The sequence below is a fragment of the Pseudorasbora parva genome, chromosome 9 (genome assembly GCF_024679245.1).
Source record: "Pseudorasbora parva isolate DD20220531a chromosome 9, ASM2467924v1, whole genome shotgun sequence".
In the NCBI taxonomy this organism is placed as follows: Eukaryota; Metazoa; Chordata; class Actinopteri; order Cypriniformes; family Gobionidae; genus Pseudorasbora; species Pseudorasbora parva.
Window position 1 is genome coordinate 20,238,478 of NC_090180.1, and position 17,677 is coordinate 20,256,154.

At 36.5% G+C, this 17,677-nt stretch overlaps 1 protein-coding gene across 1 annotated transcript; it reads right to left on the reverse strand.

The window, feature by feature from the left end:
• Nucleotides 1-207: 207 nt before the first annotated feature.
• Nucleotides 208-17,609, reverse strand: si:ch211-71m22.1 (uncharacterized protein LOC100149582 homolog). Its single transcript, XM_067454277.1, has 10 exons — nt 17,126-17,609; nt 10,182-10,220; nt 9,991-10,074; nt 9,829-9,899; nt 9,521-9,563; nt 3,884-4,104; nt 2,600-2,761; nt 2,295-2,456; nt 2,120-2,171; nt 208-2,022 (listed from the first exon to the last, which is right to left on the reverse strand). The coding sequence occupies exons 2-9, from the start codon at nt 10,195-10,197 to the stop codon at nt 2,142-2,144; spliced, it is 789 nt and encodes a 262-aa protein (XP_067310378.1). The 5' UTR covers nt 10,198-10,220; nt 17,126-17,609; the 3' UTR covers nt 208-2,022; nt 2,120-2,141.
• Nucleotides 17,610-17,677: the final 68 nt, after the last annotated feature.

Here is a 17,677-nt window from a genome sequence, read left to right on the forward strand (position 1 = left end):
GCTATCACTATTTCTCCCAGCTGGGAAGTTTACAGCCTTCTCCAGACGAGTGAGAGGGTTTCTTTGGCAAAGATGCAGAATTTACTTTCATTGGTGTTATATATTGGACTAAAACTAAATAAACTGTACTGCAAAAGTGTACTAAACAGCTCAAATATATACTATATTTGAATATACTGTTGCATTAGTGCATTAGTTAAAATGTATTATTTTATTTTTTTTATAAACTCACAAATACAAGAAATAAAGTAGCAATGTGAGATATAAACCTGCAAATATAAGAAACAGTCCCTTTATATATGAGGTTATATAAACATAAACAGGTTATATCACATTATATATGAGGCTTCAAATACAAAAAAAGAAATATCCCTAGATATAAAGTAGCAATGTCTGATTTAGTCACAAATAACTCACAAAAAACTATGACAAATAAAGTTACATTGCAATATCGTCACATTCTGACATGTAAAGTTGCAAATCCAAGAAATGGTCACAGGACAAGATAAAAAGTCACAAATACAAGAAACAGTTCAGATATATTCATACTGGGAGATATAATATCACAAGTCAAGAAATAGTCATCTCAAGATTTTAAAATTACAGATTTATAAAATTACACAAGAAAAAATTAACTTTTTCGGAAGACATAAACTCACAAATACAAGAAATACAGTTGCATTGTAAGATATAAAGTAACAATATGAGATATAAAGTTGCAAATACAAGAAACAGTCACACGTCACAAGATGTAATGAGACAAAAAGTCACGAGAAGCCTTAGATATCAAATTAGATATGGTGATTATTTGGCACAACATGCACCAATGAATTGTGGAAGAACATACATTATGAAAGAAATCATTTTTGTCAAGTTGCATTGAGTAATTTCAAAGAAGGAAATACGTGTTGAACCATAGACTTTTTACTTTTTAAAATTCAGGTTTTTTTTTTCAGACAGCTCTGTTTAGGGAGACAAAATTAGAATCACCTGATTCATTTGCCACAAGTGCATTGCATTTTGGGATACAGTGTGCTCTGGCTTTATACTCACATTTTGGTACATTTGGGGTATTCTATACATACAGAAAATATGCATATTCTGCACAGCATATATACTACAGAAATATTACCATTTAAATGCAGTGTGCTATTATGAACATATTACATTATTCTAAAACTAAAAGGTGAATTTTGAGGGGAAATTTCAAATGTTTTTCTTTCTACTAAACAGAGTTGTCCTTTGTTATAACTGTGATCATTTATTTTAGTGAAAAGTCTTTTTTCCCGGATAAAACTAAGGACTTTTTTCGAGGATTATTTTGAATGTTTCCTTATGGAGTGTAATTGAGGTGTTGTTGCTGAGCAACATTAAAACTTGAAGTAAGTAAAGGTAAAAACAAGTTCCAAGAAGGCATAATGAGGAGCTGAAGAGCACTTTGGGAAAACGGCAGTAGGTGCTAAATTAAACAGTGGATGTTATTTAGAATAATGAGAATAATTACACAGTTATGTTTGTTAACTGCTTATTACAAACTGAAATGTTTGAATTTAAAATGCACCACCAGTGATCAGTTATGCATAGACTAACAGGTAGTAGCCTGCCATTGGTACCTTAAATCGCTTTTCTACCTAATTTAACCTATTAAAATACTTTTCTTGCTATACATTAATATATTTAGGTTGATTTAGTGGTGTTAAATACTATTTTTGACATGAATAAAATCAATTAATTTAGATATAACCCTTTTCACTGTGGAATGAATTAAATTGTATCTTTAAAAAATAAGCAGTGGCCAAAAAGGAGAGAGCAAAAATGAATCATTTTGCTTATTACAGTTTTATTTATATTGTGTGAAAAATGCCTTAAAGTTTTGAAGGTATTTCACTGTTAAGCAAAACCTTCCATAGAGCAGGTACATGATGCGGAGAACATCTCAACTTTATAGAAAAGGGAACTGCTGTCACCTAGTGGTGATCCACATTTGAATCCATGTTCCAAATAAGGAGTTAAAAATTCAACCTGAAATATTAATTCAAAGACAATAGTTAGAACCATGTGACAAATCATGCTGCGGACATGTTTGTAAAATACCCCCATATGCAATATGTGTACTTACGCGACATCCGGAAATATATAATTTATTTACTGTGTTCAAAGAACATGAAGTCCTACAAGAGAAGAACAATATCAGATTATTCAATGCTGAAACACAACGAGCCTAAAATGAAAGACTAGAAAACTGGTCGAACAAGAAATATGATGACATGCGATAATGCCTTATTTTTGCTTACAATGAGAAAACATGCTCCAAAAAGAACAGCTTTAATCTTCACATCCAGGTCCATAGGGAATGATATTCCAAAATTGTCTGCATCAGTGAAAGCTTCTCTCACAAGACCTGTCCACTGTTTAGAAATTTTGCCCACCTTTGTTGTCTCATCCATTGACAAAACCTGTTTAAAAGCAAATAAATTACTATTTATGATCATGCAAAATGTTTTATGGTACTGTGAAAGGATTGTTTTTGTCTTCTCATTTGAAAGAGGAAATATAGGGTTACAAAATGGAGAAATAGTATATCTTATATGGTTCATACCTCAAAGTTCACATCGTTGCAGCATCTGCAGGCACAGAACGGCCCCACGATCTTCAGAACGGCTTCTCTTTTCTCGTTCTGAATGGTAAACTTGGGAATAAAAGGATGCCAATTCTGGATCACATATCCAATCGGGTTGCCTGGTGGAGACTGGATTTCAAGCTAAGAGGCAAACAAAAGACACATCAGCAGTGATTTTAGCGGTATAGGCATAACTATACTGAAAATATAGTAGAACTTTAACATTATTCACAACAAATAGGTGGCATTTAAGATGTTAATTTAACCACAAGCATGTTAATTGATCGTAGCATTGCGGTGTACCCATAATGCATGTAATAGTAAAGTTGATTTAAAAATATGAACGACAACTATATTATTTTACAGTCAACCATGCCATAAATAAAACAAATAAAACTTACATCCTAACAAATATACATGACAAAAGGTTGACATAGGTTAATAATAATTAACAAAAAATGTAAAACGATAAATTAGGCCAAAAATATGAGCCAGATTGAAAACACATTCAACCCCACCCAAAAACTATTTGTAATCATAAAACTAATCCCAATTTCACAACATTGCCGTTTACACTATATTTTATCCTATATCTTGTTGGTAAAAGAGCACTAAGCCTGACATTTAAAGGGTTACTTCAGTGATTTAGCATTAAGCTTTGTATTTAAACTGGGTCATTAATGTAGTAGAAATGTGAAATTATTTTTGAATTTGGTGCCTTCTAGACTGAGAAAAGACAAAAAAAATATTTTTGTCTCATGGGATAAAAGACAACAACCCCCAGAATGCACTTTCTTCGCTGCCCTACAAAGCCACACCCAAAGCCACCGCTACTGGATCACTGGATCAATTACGCACCAGATTCCTTTTCATAAAATCGTTTTCAGTTCATGCCGTTGGAAGCTTAACTTTCATAGGAACTCATTTGAAAAGTTGAAACACTCACTTTGCTCCACACAGCTCTGTTTACATGAATGCCCACGGCTGCCTGAGCTAAGCGCTGTGAGTGTGATCCCACCCCCCCATGCGTGGGTTAAAAACATGCGAAAATAGCTCCCTCTACTGGCTGTAGTCTTTAGCCTCTGGCCAAAAAATCCTCAGATAACGCAAAAATTCCACGAATAGGGTGGATGGTCTTTCGAATTATACTTCCGGGATTCTACTGATTCAAAGCCATATGCTAAAACGCTGAAGTAACCCTTTAAATCAAAGGCTTTGAAACCCTAATAAGCGAATTACTTAATGAACAGAAATATGTCTTACCTCTTGCAGGCAACAGGGAAAGCAGCAGCTTCCACACTTCAAAGGCCGTGTGAGCGTCATCACTTCCTGTCCCAAGTTATCCTGAACATGGAGGATGAATGAGCGTAATGGTCCACAGAACTGTCTGTTACAGCAGTCATTTTCCTCAGCCACATAGAACACCTGTTGCCCCACACTGTTCTTCACCATGTATTTATTATTGGTCTCCCAGCCCAATATAACTGTAATATGAAACAATAACACAAATATAAAAAAATATAATTGATATATATATATATATATATATATATATATATATATATATATATATATATATATATATATATATATATATAATCAAGACCTGTGTATTTGTCAAGTTGAGTGCACTGCAATAAGCCCCACCTTTACCTCAGCAATTGTTGCCATATGATTAGACTGTTTTCAAATATAATTATATGGAAGTCCTTTGTGTTCGAATAGTATAACATTACAGAAGTCTTATAAGAAAAAAAAAGGGTACAGGGTACAGGGTAATAGATTTGAGTGGTGCATACAATAGAGTGATATGAGCGTACAGAGATATGGGCGATAGGTTGTTAGGTTGCTCTAAAAGTTTGCTACAAGGTGATATTTAAAAACCAAAGTCCAAGGGCCATAGTTTAACAATCTGAGTGCATGGTCTAAAGTGCATGGCGAAGTGCACATAGTGCATGTCCGAATTCACTTTTATTAGTTTAAAGTTGGGAAAAATGGTTGGCATGCCCAGCGCATGGTCTAAAAGGATTGTACCTACTCTCTTATGGTGTGTTCACACTTGTCATGTTTGGTTCGATTAAAACGAACCCTGGTGCGGTTGCTCGGTTAGTGCGGTTCATTTGAACATATGTGAACGCTGCCATCCGAACCCTGGTGCGCACCAAACAAGCGGACTGAGACCGCTAAAAAGATGGGTCTCGGTCCGGTTCCAAACGAACTCTGGTGCGGTTCGATTGATATATGAACGCAACACGGACCAAAGACATGCAAACGAACCAAAAACCGGACGTAATATCACAAGATGCTACGCATAGTCAGCTGATTTGACGACGCGGAAAAAAGATGGGTGTATCCAAAATGAGTTACTTTAACATTAGAGGGCAAACGTGGAGCAACGAGGAAGTGCCTCATCAATATTTGGTCAGACGAGCGTGTTTCGAAAATGCTAGAAAAAATGCACAAAAAGCATACCTGTTTTTTCTCATCAAATGTTGCCCGTACAGACGACAGAAAGGCCATCTCTTTTGCATAAGAGATGCCCGTCTCTTTTCTGCACAACGGAGGAAATCCTGCTGCTGTTTTGAATGTTTTGAACATTTTATGAGCTCTTCATGAGTTCTCAGCCGGTAAAAATAATGCCATATGTACACGAAATACAATGACCGCGTTTAATCCAGCACACAGCGTTGTTTTGAATGTTTTGAACATTTTATGAGCTCTTCGTGAGTTCTCAGCTGGTAAAAATAATGCCATATGTACACGCATAAAATGACAGTGTGTAATCCAGCATACAGCATTGTTTTGAATGTTTGGTAAGCAAGCTCCTGCGTCATATAAGCCGACCAATCAGGTTGTGAGTGTCTCCCTATGCCTTTGGTTCGGTAACTTTAGGTTCGCTGTTAAAAATGCCAGTGTGAACGCTAAGCGGACCAGGACTATATGTTTTGTTTTTGTTTTTTGGTCCGGACCAAACGAACCAAACTAACCGAACTACAAGTGTGAACGCACCCTTAATGAGTAATGTGTGTTTTTTGTGCATTATGTGCAATAAACCAATCAGAGTCTCATCTGCCATTCCCTTTAAAAGCCAGTTGTGCTCACGCCACGCCGGATATTTACGTGGCAGAATTCGCAAGCAAAAAAACGGAACCCTTTTCCGGTGAGGAAACGGATCTGCTTCCGTGCGAGGTTAAAACTTGTGAGCAGAACATCTACACCACAGGCCGGATTCCACCAAAGCTCCCCAAGCATATGACATGTAACATTTTTATATTTACTGTATTTCCTCAAATAAAAGAGAGTTTTGTACATTCTCTCTCTGTACATTAAATTGGGAATATAACGGATGCATGGCCTATATGCCATTTTAAATAGGCTACTGTAGTCCATGAGAGATGCGACGTCTGTGAAAATACCAGGCAGGCTACAAATATCGATTTTCACAATGCGTGCGTTTCAATCTGCTCTCTAGTTCAGTAGTCAGGGCACTGATCATCAGGGAGTCAGTCCATTGACTTACCGGTATGTCCTGATCAGTGCCCTGACTACTGAACTAGGGAACTGATTGAGACGCACCTAATAGCCTCTCGTCTCTTTTATGTCTAACGTGGGTCGCTTTCTCACACCAGACGCGCACATTATTTTCGCGCGAGCTCAGTTTTGAATCGACTTCTGACAGAAGAGCTGCATGATGGGTGTATCTTGTAACACAGGGTGAAATCAGTATGTACATTGATGATTTGAACAAATTCCTGAGTCTCCGCGGACAGGTGCCGAATGCACCCGCCGGTGTGTGTATACTCATTGAATGTGTTAGAATTTTAAAGACGTGGCGCGGCTCTGACCCTCTTCTCTGCATTTAACTTAAAATACAGATAGGCTACAAAATGAACTTTGCTGAAATATTGTAAAGTGGTCATACGAACTAGGGTACACGAACGACCGTTTAACAATATGCAAAATCAAAATGTTATATCTCTGTAATGGACTGAGAAAAGTGCGTGCAAACTATTGGAAGCGTGGATGAGTAAGTAGTTGGGTCAGAAAAATAATGAAAATATAGTTTTTAAGTATAAAAAAATATGTAAAGAGACATACTGTAGGCTATTAAAGGTGCCCTAGAATGAAAAATTGAATTAACCTTGCCATAGTGAAATAATAAGAGTTCAGTACATGGACATCACATACTGTGAGTCTCAAACACCAATGCCTCCAATTTCTTTTGTATATCTCGTAAATCAAAATCTTACCAGAGAAAAAAGTGTTTCTCAACATAATCCCAACCATGACGTAAGAGTTGGGGATCATTTATATGCACACCCCCAACATTTGCATCTGTCCAAACAAGCCAAATCTACTGATGGTAAACAAAACACTCGAAGATAGCAAAAACGGCTCTCATTACACATGGTTGAGGTTTATTATAATCGGATACCACAACAAATCGTTCGTTTGTTCGGCCCATTTCAAGCAAGCTTCACTCAGCGTCTTAAACTGAAGAAAGGGGCAACTATATTCCTGCAAGCAGTAGGCTAAGTAATTTATCCACTTATTGACTAGCTGTTTAAACAATTTCTGATTAGATTGAAAGTTTCTTAGAGAGACAGCATTGTCTAGATGACGCAAGATGCTAGTACATTAACAATAGGAAACACCAAGTACCATACACAACTAAATAGTGTGTCTAATAATGACAAAGGTTAATATTATTTTGTATTACAAAATACAACCGTAGATACTTTGCTTAGATCGCTCACTCGATCCTTCTAGCAAACATCACCTTTTCCACCATATAAGTTAAAACGATAGTCAATGGAGATTGCTGAAATGTAGCTTACTTGTTTATTGGTGTTTTCAGATCACCCGTGCGTGAGAGAGCTTGTGTGCATATGGTTGCCAGATTGGACATGTTTAGGTAAAACACTTGATAGTATAAGAGTTCTTTTCACAGAAAAGCTCTGTTTGGGGGATTTAATTACCGAAATCTGGCAACCGCATGAACAAAGTGTCATTTAGCCGGTCTGTGTTCTGTCACTTCAAAATGAAGCAAAAACAGAGCATCACATTCGAGGAACAATTTATAGGGTTGTAAATGGACCTGTAAAACTGTATCTGGACAATTTTTGCCCATAAATAAGCCACATTCCCTCTATGTCGATATCAGAGAACAATTTAACATATTGTTTCAAATCATTCTATGGCACCTTTAAAAAAAGTGCTTAAAAGTGAACAACTATTCTTAAGAGAAAGCGTTTTCAGTCACATGCAACATAGAAAGCACCGAGATATAATTTGGGTTAGTAAAATTACAAAATTATATAAAAAAATGTTAAAGTAGAAAATAATATTTATTTAAAGAGATATAATAAAATAAAAAGTGCTTAAAAGTGAACAACTCTTTGGAAGTGGAAGGAAGCTTTTTTCCCTCACAAAAATCACTGAGTAATTATTTGGGTTATTAAAATAACGAAATGTATAGTTTAAGTATAAACAAAATATTTATGTAAAGAGAGATAATAAAATAAAAAGTGTTTAAAAGTGCACATCTAATTCTTAATTGGAAGGAAGCGTTTTTCCCTTTTGTGCAAGAAAGTACAGAGTCATTAGTTGGGTTAGAAAAAAAAGAAATTATATAGTTTTTTAAAGTAGAAAATAATATTTATGTTAAGAGATATATTAAAATAAAAAGTGCCTAAAGCCTACACAACTATTCTTAGGGAAGCTTTTTCCCTCAAGTTTCCCTAAGCATGGAGGTTAGAAAAATAACGAAATTATAGCTTTTTTAAAGTAGAAAATTATATTTATGTAAAGAGATGTATTAAAATAAAAAGTGCTTAAAAGTCTACAGAACTACTCTTAAGTGGAAGGAAGCTTTTTCCCTTACGTGCAACAATAAAGCACAGAGTCATCCGTTGCCTGAGGCTAAAATAACCTCATGTGCAACCGCAACCTATATAGAAATTAGGAATAAACTAGGGCTGTCAAAGTTAACGCGTTAAGGCAAATTCATTTTAACGGCACTACATTTATTAACGCGCATTTTCTGTTTGATCCGTAGTTGGATAAATCGGGATAAGCCATAGACGTAAAGGATGCAGCAGCAAACATTATTAGGGAAAGAAAAATGGTTATCATTAATATTCTAAACCAAAAGTGCAGTTATTGCCTATAAGCTACCATATTTTCTGTTTAACCATAGAGACCACGTCAAAGAAAAGTCTGTTTACATTGAGCACATTCTCTGCAGTCCGAGCGCGATGTGTGAATACACTGAACTCTCATGTCTGAGGTAAATCATTGACACATCACCACTTACAGTAAGTTACATGTGTTATATTGAACTAAATGCATTACAATCGGCTAAAGCGAATGCACAGGTTACTCTTCTGAACAAGAACGCTCCGTTTCTCACACTGTTCACGTGAATCGAGGCATAATTCGGCGCACGCGCAAAATACTGGCAGTTCAATAGAGAGGTTATTTAGTTTGCTAAAACATAGTTAGATTGGTTTTGTTTGTTATTTTGGCATTTGCCCTCTCCTGAATAAAATGCTCCTAAATAAGATCTTTGTTACTGTTTTTCCTATGTTCCTTAAATAAATCTTTTTTGCTTAATTTATGGTTCTGGTGTTAAATCAATGCTGGGACGGGCTCTGAGGATGTTTAATGCGTTCAGCATATTTTATTTATTATTATGATTATTATTATTTAATAATCAGCTCCTTCTCCTATACCCTAGAGGGGAGTTTGTAACACATTGTTCATGAAAATTTCCAGTTCATTCCTATGGGGTGTTGTGTAAAGCTTATATAATCAAGCAAATGCAACCAACAGGACAGGGCATATAAAAATACAAAATTTAAAAACATTAAAGTTATACATGAAACATCAAAATTTTACCTTCAGCTAGCTCAACTTTCTGCTGGACAAGAAGTTGATCAATCTGTGTTGTAAAAAGGGAATAAATGATAAAAACCATCTTGATGACATTGGCATGGTTGGTTTTGTTTCAAAAGTATTTTTTCTATTTACACAGTTTTTCCAAGAAGTGGGGCAATTACATCATATTTTTTTAAAGCCACAAAATGAATGCAAGCTGTGTTTACCACATCCTGAGATACCATCTCATGCACACACAAAAAAAATAAAAAAAAAAATGGTGGGATATTATAAATTATACATCGATTTACACAGCAGTGAAGCTCTACCTGGGTCAAGTACTCCAGTCCTGGTGGACAGCCACTGGGTCTCTGTGGAACCGGCATCATGGGCACCTCACCTTGTGAAAGGAAAAACATTACATGTTAAACATAAGGATCTGAAAAAGCGAGATACTTTTTAGATACCAACATTTCCTTAGATTTCCTTACCATGGCCTGGTGTGGATGGTCCATGGTTATAAGGAGGAGCGGGATGAATGGTATTTTTCTGTGGTTGGAAGTCAATGGGGTGACCTGGATTTAAAAAGTATCCAAAAACAGGGTGTTTCTTTGAGTTAGCAGCAATTTAACACAATGCAGTCAGGATCAGGTTGCTGATGATAAGGTTTTGAGACACTCACCATTATTTGTTGCCATGGTGGAAAGCTGCAAATTACTCTCTGAAAACATGCAAACCAGAAAAGCAAGTTAAGCAAATATTTTCCTTGATGTTTTTTTCCCCCATGCTTTTTAAGGAATGGAATTTCCGTTTTTACTAGACGAAGAATCCGCGAAACAGTAGAGCATTGATATGCAACCTTCAGATTGTCAACACCTAGGAAATGATCAGTTAGACCACAGGTGCAGAATGCAAACCATGTCACATCCGGGTTGCAAATAAGAGGTGATTAGATCTTGATGCAAAATTATGCATTTGTGTAAGAAACGCCTTAATGAAAATAGTGGTTTTCATTTTGATCTTTCTCGCCCCATTTAATACAAAGTGTGCATCCTATTTGATTCCAGATAAAAATCCACAAACAGATCACTGCTGTTGTCAAACGTCACCGTCTCAGTAAAGTTAAAACCCTGGTGTGTTCCAAAACAATGACAGAATTTGCATGTAGGAGATTTAAGCATTCTCATCAAATCTTCTGTCCAATCAAAATGAATCTAAAGCCATATATAGAATCTAATCTAAATGAATCTAAAGCCCTCTCTAGAATCTCTACACTGCTGAAGCTGTGGCTGAAATCGGTCAGCTGTTCACACATTTACTAATTTCAACATGGTGAAAGGCATGACATGAAAGCACAGCGTGGATCATATGGGTGATTCAGCAAATACAATAAACATATGTATGTACGGACCAGTGTTGTGCAAGTTACTTCCAAATTGTAATATATTATAGATTACTTATTACTGCTATTTAAAAGTAATTCTTTACATTACAATATTACTGTCTCAGAATTGTAATGCGTTACATTACTCCAGTATTACTTACATTACTACAGTATTACTTAAGAGTTACTTTCACCAAAATAACTACAGAAGTAGCTCTTAACATTCTAAGATGTAGGCTATACCACAGAGCATTTTACATCCAGTAGAAGGCGATATGATGATAATGACTGTGGGCTATCCAGGCTAACAATAGAGAATTGGCTCAAGACAATGCATTAAATCATGACAGACAGAATCACAAACGATCCAATTATAAGTATTGAAGAGGTAAAGTGATTATCTGGCAATATCTGGGAATAGCTTCTGTTCATAGACACAACAGAACTGTGTGTAAACTCTAAGTTGACAGTATGTGCATTTGTTCTTTTCTTATTGTTGCGACATTGATAGAATTTCGGTTTTAGACAAAGGTTGCATTTGACTGCATTTACATTTGACTATTAGCCTATACGTTCTTGTCCTTATCTGTGATAAACTCTAAGCAATGCGCATCCATCTCGCGAATGGACAGTAGAGATGTGACGGTGGGGACATTTTCCCACCGGTTAATCAAAGTGTGGTGTGACAACACCGGTAATAACAGGAACATGCGCACTGCCGCTCAGGCATTAATAACGGGAGCGGATGCAAAGCGAGTGCTTTCAATGAATTCCTATGGAAGTTATGCTTCCATATGAACTGAAAACGCGCCAGTGCGCGCACACCGTGAATGACAGCTCGTCAGTAAATACGCGCTCTTTGCGGCCAAGCAGATTTTAGTTTCGGTTTAAAATTTGCCTATTATTCTTAATGAAAAACACAACACAATGACAAACTCCCTTTATTAGACGCTTTTACATTTCACTTTGAAACTAAATCTTCCGCGATCATCTGTCAGCTCAAGATCTGACTCCTGCTGCGACACTCGTTCGGATCATGCTTAGCAGACACCAGTTTTTATTTGAACGGTAACGTAAGCGTTACTGAAAATGTACCGAGTAAAATATTACTGAAAATTCATTAGTAATGCTTTACACTACTGCGTTACATCAAAAAGTAATAAGTTATTGTAATGTATTACTTTTGTAATGCGTTACTCCCAACACTGGTACGGACCCATTTGAATTCTGCACAGAATGCTGCATTTCAAATACCTAAACTTTGGCATAGCCTTCCTCCCCATATTAGGCATGCCCCATCTCGCTCTACTTTTAAATCTCATCTTAAAACACATTTATTATCCCTGGTTTTTAAAGGGGTCATGAATTGAGGAATCAACTTTTCCTTGAGCTTTTGATATATAAAAGGTCATGGTAATATAAAAATATCCTCTAAGTTTCAGAGCTGAAAACTTCCTTGTTAGTCAAAGAAAATCTTTTATAGACACCAGGCTCAGTAAACGGTCCTATGCTTCTACTGACTTCAGTGCGCGACGAAACACCGCCTCTACAGCCCCCGTCTAATCCAGTAGCCCCGCCCACCGACTCATGGTGGGCTCGTTCTAGCTGGTCAACAACAATAAACAAGCCGAGGAAGATTAAGATATTGCGCTATTCCTGGTTGTGGAAGAACACAGTCGCTGCATAAGCTTCCTTCTGATCCTAATATTAGGAATGTGTGGTTGAACTTTATTTTTAATGAAGTCATATAATGGGGAAGACATGTTCACTTCAGTTCACTGCGGGATCGTTTGTAAACAAATCTCCGGTCGATGCTGGATTTGAATCCGACAGGAATGGTGCAACACACCATGTGAGTAAAATGTGTTTTTATATGTGATAGTACTGCATTGTTATAGATTGTTTTGCTTATGTCTAACAGAACATACATCATCACGCCGGACTCAGACACGTATGGGCCAGGGCTCGCAAGGCAGGCCGATGAATCTCATTATATTCCGTTCTTGTTCTGCTATTCTCTCTCTCTCTCAAGTTGACATGTGAAGGGCGGTGCGCACCGAACGTTTATGTGTGTGCGCGTAGTTCTCGCTTATATCGTAGGATCTTGTGGGCTATGTGTAATATAAAAATAATAGTCCAATCAATCGCGGGTCGATGATACATGGCCGTCATTTACTCACAACTCTCCTCAGCTGGTCTGATTCTGCGTGCGTGAGCTTCATAGACTGGTGAGCTCTCAACCAATGATGCTCTGAAGCTACACAAGGACCACCCTCCTCATTTACATGTTGCACACGGAAAAAGAAAAAGAAATGAATCAATCGATCAATAAATGTAAAAATAAATACATGTGGGAAAAAATAAATGTAAAAAATAAATGTACGCATAAATATAAAAATAAATGTAAAAAAATATATAAAAATGAATGTTAAAATTAATTAACAAATAAATAAAAGTTAAAAATATATATTTTTATAAAATCAGAAAATAATAAATTAAGGGAACGATAATACAAACTTAATATTCTAAGATGATGGCTACCACAGAGCATTTTACATCCAGTAGAAGGAAATATGATGAAGCATAATGACTGTGGCCTATAGGCTAACAATAGAGAATCGGCTCAAGACAATGCAAGAAATCATGACAGACAGAATCACAAACGATCCAATTCTGTTATAAGTATTGTAGAGGTAAAGTGATTATCTGGCAATATCTGGGAATAGCTTCTGTTCATAGACACAAAAGAACTGTGTGTAAACTTTAAGTGGACAATATGTGCATTTGTTCTTTTCTTATTGTTGCGACATTGATAGAATTTCGGTTTTAGAAAGGTTGCATTTGAGTGCATTTACATTTGACTATTAGCCTATTCTTGTCCTTATCTGTGATAAACTCTAAACAATGCGCATCCATCTCGCGAATGGCTGCGTGGCGTGTCCGTTTTTATTTCGGCTCCCATGTTAACCGGTTAGCGCTTGCATACTGCCTGCGTCAGCTGCGCGGCTCACACGCGGTCCGAGCCGCGCGGAAAACGCGTGCATGCTTCAAATAGAAGAGACGCCTATTTTTTCACGCGACACGCAAGCGTGTTGGAAGCATTTCTAGGCAAAATAGCATAGGAAAAGATGTTTATATGCCATTTTGACACGAATACATATTAATAAATGGCATTTTCATGTTTGAAAGTCTTTAGGTTAACATAAATGCAGATATAGGCCTACTTTTAATAATAAAAGCCGTCAGTATGTATAATGGCCAATAAGCTACTGCCGACTTTGTCTTTGCTGTATCAATAGGCAATATATTTATATTTAACACTGAGCTTTTTACACTGTTAAAGACTTGGATTCCCATCCTAAACATAGACAAAGTTTCAAAAACTAATGTTGGACGTTTGATGGAGTATTTCTGTGTTAAAAATACTCCTTCCGGTTTCTCACAAGTTTCGGAGAGTTTTTTTTGAGTATGGGTCCACTTGACGTTAATAGAACGGAAGGTCCTTGTATGGGCCATACGGGCTCTTCTCCCGGTAGGGTGCGCGCGCGCGTCACTAGAGCGAGAGAGAGGAAATGCACGCCGTAAACACTGCTCTCAACTGCAGATCCAGTCCTCCGTGAAGACTTATGTCGCGCGCCGCGCTCCACTTTATTCCTATGGGTGACGTCGAGCGACTTCAACGCTTCAGCACAGCATTCCGGGAAGGCAGCGCTACATTTGAACCGATTTGAACGCAGAAATGACGGGAAGCTTCAAAGCATCGCTTTAGTCGCGTCGCAAAGTGGATTTCCACGCCACTGCTATCACAGGACTTCAACAAATCATACCAAAGAAGTGTGTTTTTGACGGAGTGGTCCCAGCGATAAAGGTTCGGTCCTGCTTTGGAAGCAGCCGGTGAGTAAATCTGCTTCAAATGTCTCTGCTATTGGCTCGTCGCGTGAGTAAACATCAGTAAACGACACGATCGCGTGCTTCGTCATTCAAATGCGCTAACGGTTAGTCCATTGTTGTTCTGTATAACATTACACTAGTCTGACTCTGATGTGCAAAACCGTTTTGCTTGCTACTTCTAAGGTCTAGTCGCATACAATAGTCCATAAACTGAATCATGTCCTCATAAACTGCTTGTAAAGACACAGAAATGTTGACAGGCCCCTAAATACAGTAAATACCACCGAGACGGACGTCCTGAAGTTGCCGTTTCTCCTGTTCAATTTATTTCTGCCTCAGATTTGATTGTGGATCATTATCTGTATTAGCTGAGATAGCGATGGGTTTCTCCAAGCTTGAGGACGTCATTCTTTAGCTCCGCCCACACGATACACCTCCAGGCGCTCGTTTTTTTTCCGGAAAGATGCGGTACAGCCTATATTTCTTTTATAAATATGATAAAACTAAAGACTTTTCGGAGATATGAAGGATGCAATACTACTCTCTATAGGTACTCAAGATTGACATGAGATTGACTGAAACTGAGTGTTTCACCCCCCCTTTAAACCTTCTTTAGCCACTTATCACTGGCCAGCACGAGCACAGAGGCTGAAATCATGCCTGTGGCACTTCTGTAAAATCCGCTCTAAACACGCACTGGACTATGTCACACCATAGGCTACAAATGTACACCAGCAAGAGGGAGATGAATAAAGTAAATCCTATTAATATATCAGAAGCTGTCATTTATTCTTTGCATTTTTCATTTGTTAATGTAGCGCTATTTTTTTCCTTTTCCGTTTTCTTTTCTTTCTTTTTTTTGGCGGTGGTGGTGGTGGGGGGGGGGGGAGTAACGCAAGCGTTACTGAAAATGTACCGAGTAAAATATTACTGAAAATTCATTAGTAATGCCTTACACTACTGCGTTACATCAAAAAGTAATAAGTTATTGTAATGCATTACTTTTGTAATGCGTTACTCCCAACACTGCTTATACTAAATACAATTAATTGTGAATTAAATGCAATGTTTTCGGTGTTAACACACATTATATGTAATTGCATTTAAATTTATCACATATTAAGTTGAAATAAAATACAATAAGTTGCAATTAAGAGTGATTTTTTTGGAACAACTTAAGTGGTACTTAAATACAACTTTATATGTACTTTCATAATCGCTTCTAGTGTATTAAAATTGTAATTAAAGTGCACTGCTCAATGTACTGACAAGCAATTAATGTGAACTAAAACATACTTTAATGTCAGCTAAATATACACTTAAGTGTGAATTAAATGCAATGTTTTCGGTGTACTTAACACACATTATATGTAATTGATTTCAAATGTATCACATATTAAGTTGAAATAAAATACAAGAAGTTGCAATTAAGAGTGATTTTTTGAAACAACTTAAGTGGGACTTAAATACAACTTTATATGTACTTTCATAATCACTTCTAGTGTATTAAAATTGTAATTAAAGTGCACTGCTCAATGTACTGACAAGCAATTAATGTGAACTAAAACATACTTTAATGTCAGCTAACCATAACACTTAATTCATTCAAAAGAGGAATTACCAAATAATCAATCAATGATTTACTTCATAAATGGATTGCTAAAAGATCCACATCATCTAAAATCCTTTAAAAAAATGTTTTTATTTATTGCATTCTCATTATGTGATTAATAGAAACTGTTATTGATAATTTATGTGGTGACATTAGTTACTACATTTATTAACGAGCTAAGAATGAACAATACTTCATCTTCAGCATGTATTAACCTTCGTCAATGTTAATCTCAACATTTACTACATTTTTAAAATCAAAAAATCATTTGTTAATGCACTGCGAATCAACATTTGTATTAACTAACATTAAAAAAGGTTAATAAATGTTGTAAAAAATTATTGTTCGTTGTTAACTTATATTAGTTAATAAATTAACAAATGTTAAAATGAATAGTTAAGTGTTGCCATACATGCTATATCATTTCAACCTCTTTTTAGGCCTTCGGTATTTTTGCTGCATGGTTGTAATGAAGGAAAGGCATAATCAGCGTAATGACATGGATTTTACAATTCCAGAGGGATGAAAACTCTAACATATGTAACGTTAAACATTGTACATTAAAACAAAGTAAATATTTCTACCTGATTTAACCCATAAATATGCTACATTTGTTAGTGTGTAACTTAATCCGGTTGATTCATTAGTCTTTTTAGTTTTTAATTTAATAAAACAGTTTAGCCTAGACAACACGTTTTATAGCCTAGTGTATACTGCACGAATTCCATATAAAACTCACCAGTCCTGTTGTTCAGAGATAAGTACTGATGTCGATGCCGTGGATTTCTTGTTTTATTCCTTTAACTTTTCAGAGAAACCACTGTAAGAGAGGTGAGATTTTTTTTAATCTAATCCCACGGAACTGTTTTGGTCTTTGCTCTTTATCTTCCTCGTACACTGTACATGTTTCCTTCCCGGGAAACAGTCGCGAACACACCCCTAAAAAAAAGAAAAGAAAAAAACGGAACAGACTGACACACTCACACGCACACATAGCACAAAATCACATATTTTAATTATTTTAGTGTGGAAAAAACGCATGACACTTCTTAGATCCTGGAAGGTTACGTCGAGTTTGTCTGGTTTTAAGACGGGAAAAACAGTTATGGATGGTCTCTATGGATAGACAGTCATTACACGATTTCAAACTGACTAAATTTTTTTCAGGTGGTTTAACAGCATCTGTTTCCAATTTTTTCTAATAGGGCCTATACCGGTTTAGCAAATCTCTAGTTTCCTTCACGTTTCACTTCCGTAGGGGAGAGAGAGAGAGAGAGAGAGAGAGAGAGAG

Bases quoted from the DNA above. Each gene is read 5' to 3' on its own strand.
- si:ch211-71m22.1 (XM_067454277.1), bottom strand. The intron at 9,564-9,828 runs GTAGAGCTTCAC...TTTACAACACAG, and splicing joins GACTGGAGTACTTGACCCAG to ATTGATCAACTTCTTGTCCA. The intron at 2,762-3,883 runs GTAAGACATATT...TTTGCCTCTTAG, and splicing joins TTCCCTGTTGCCTGCAAGAG to CTTGAAATCCAGTCTCCACC.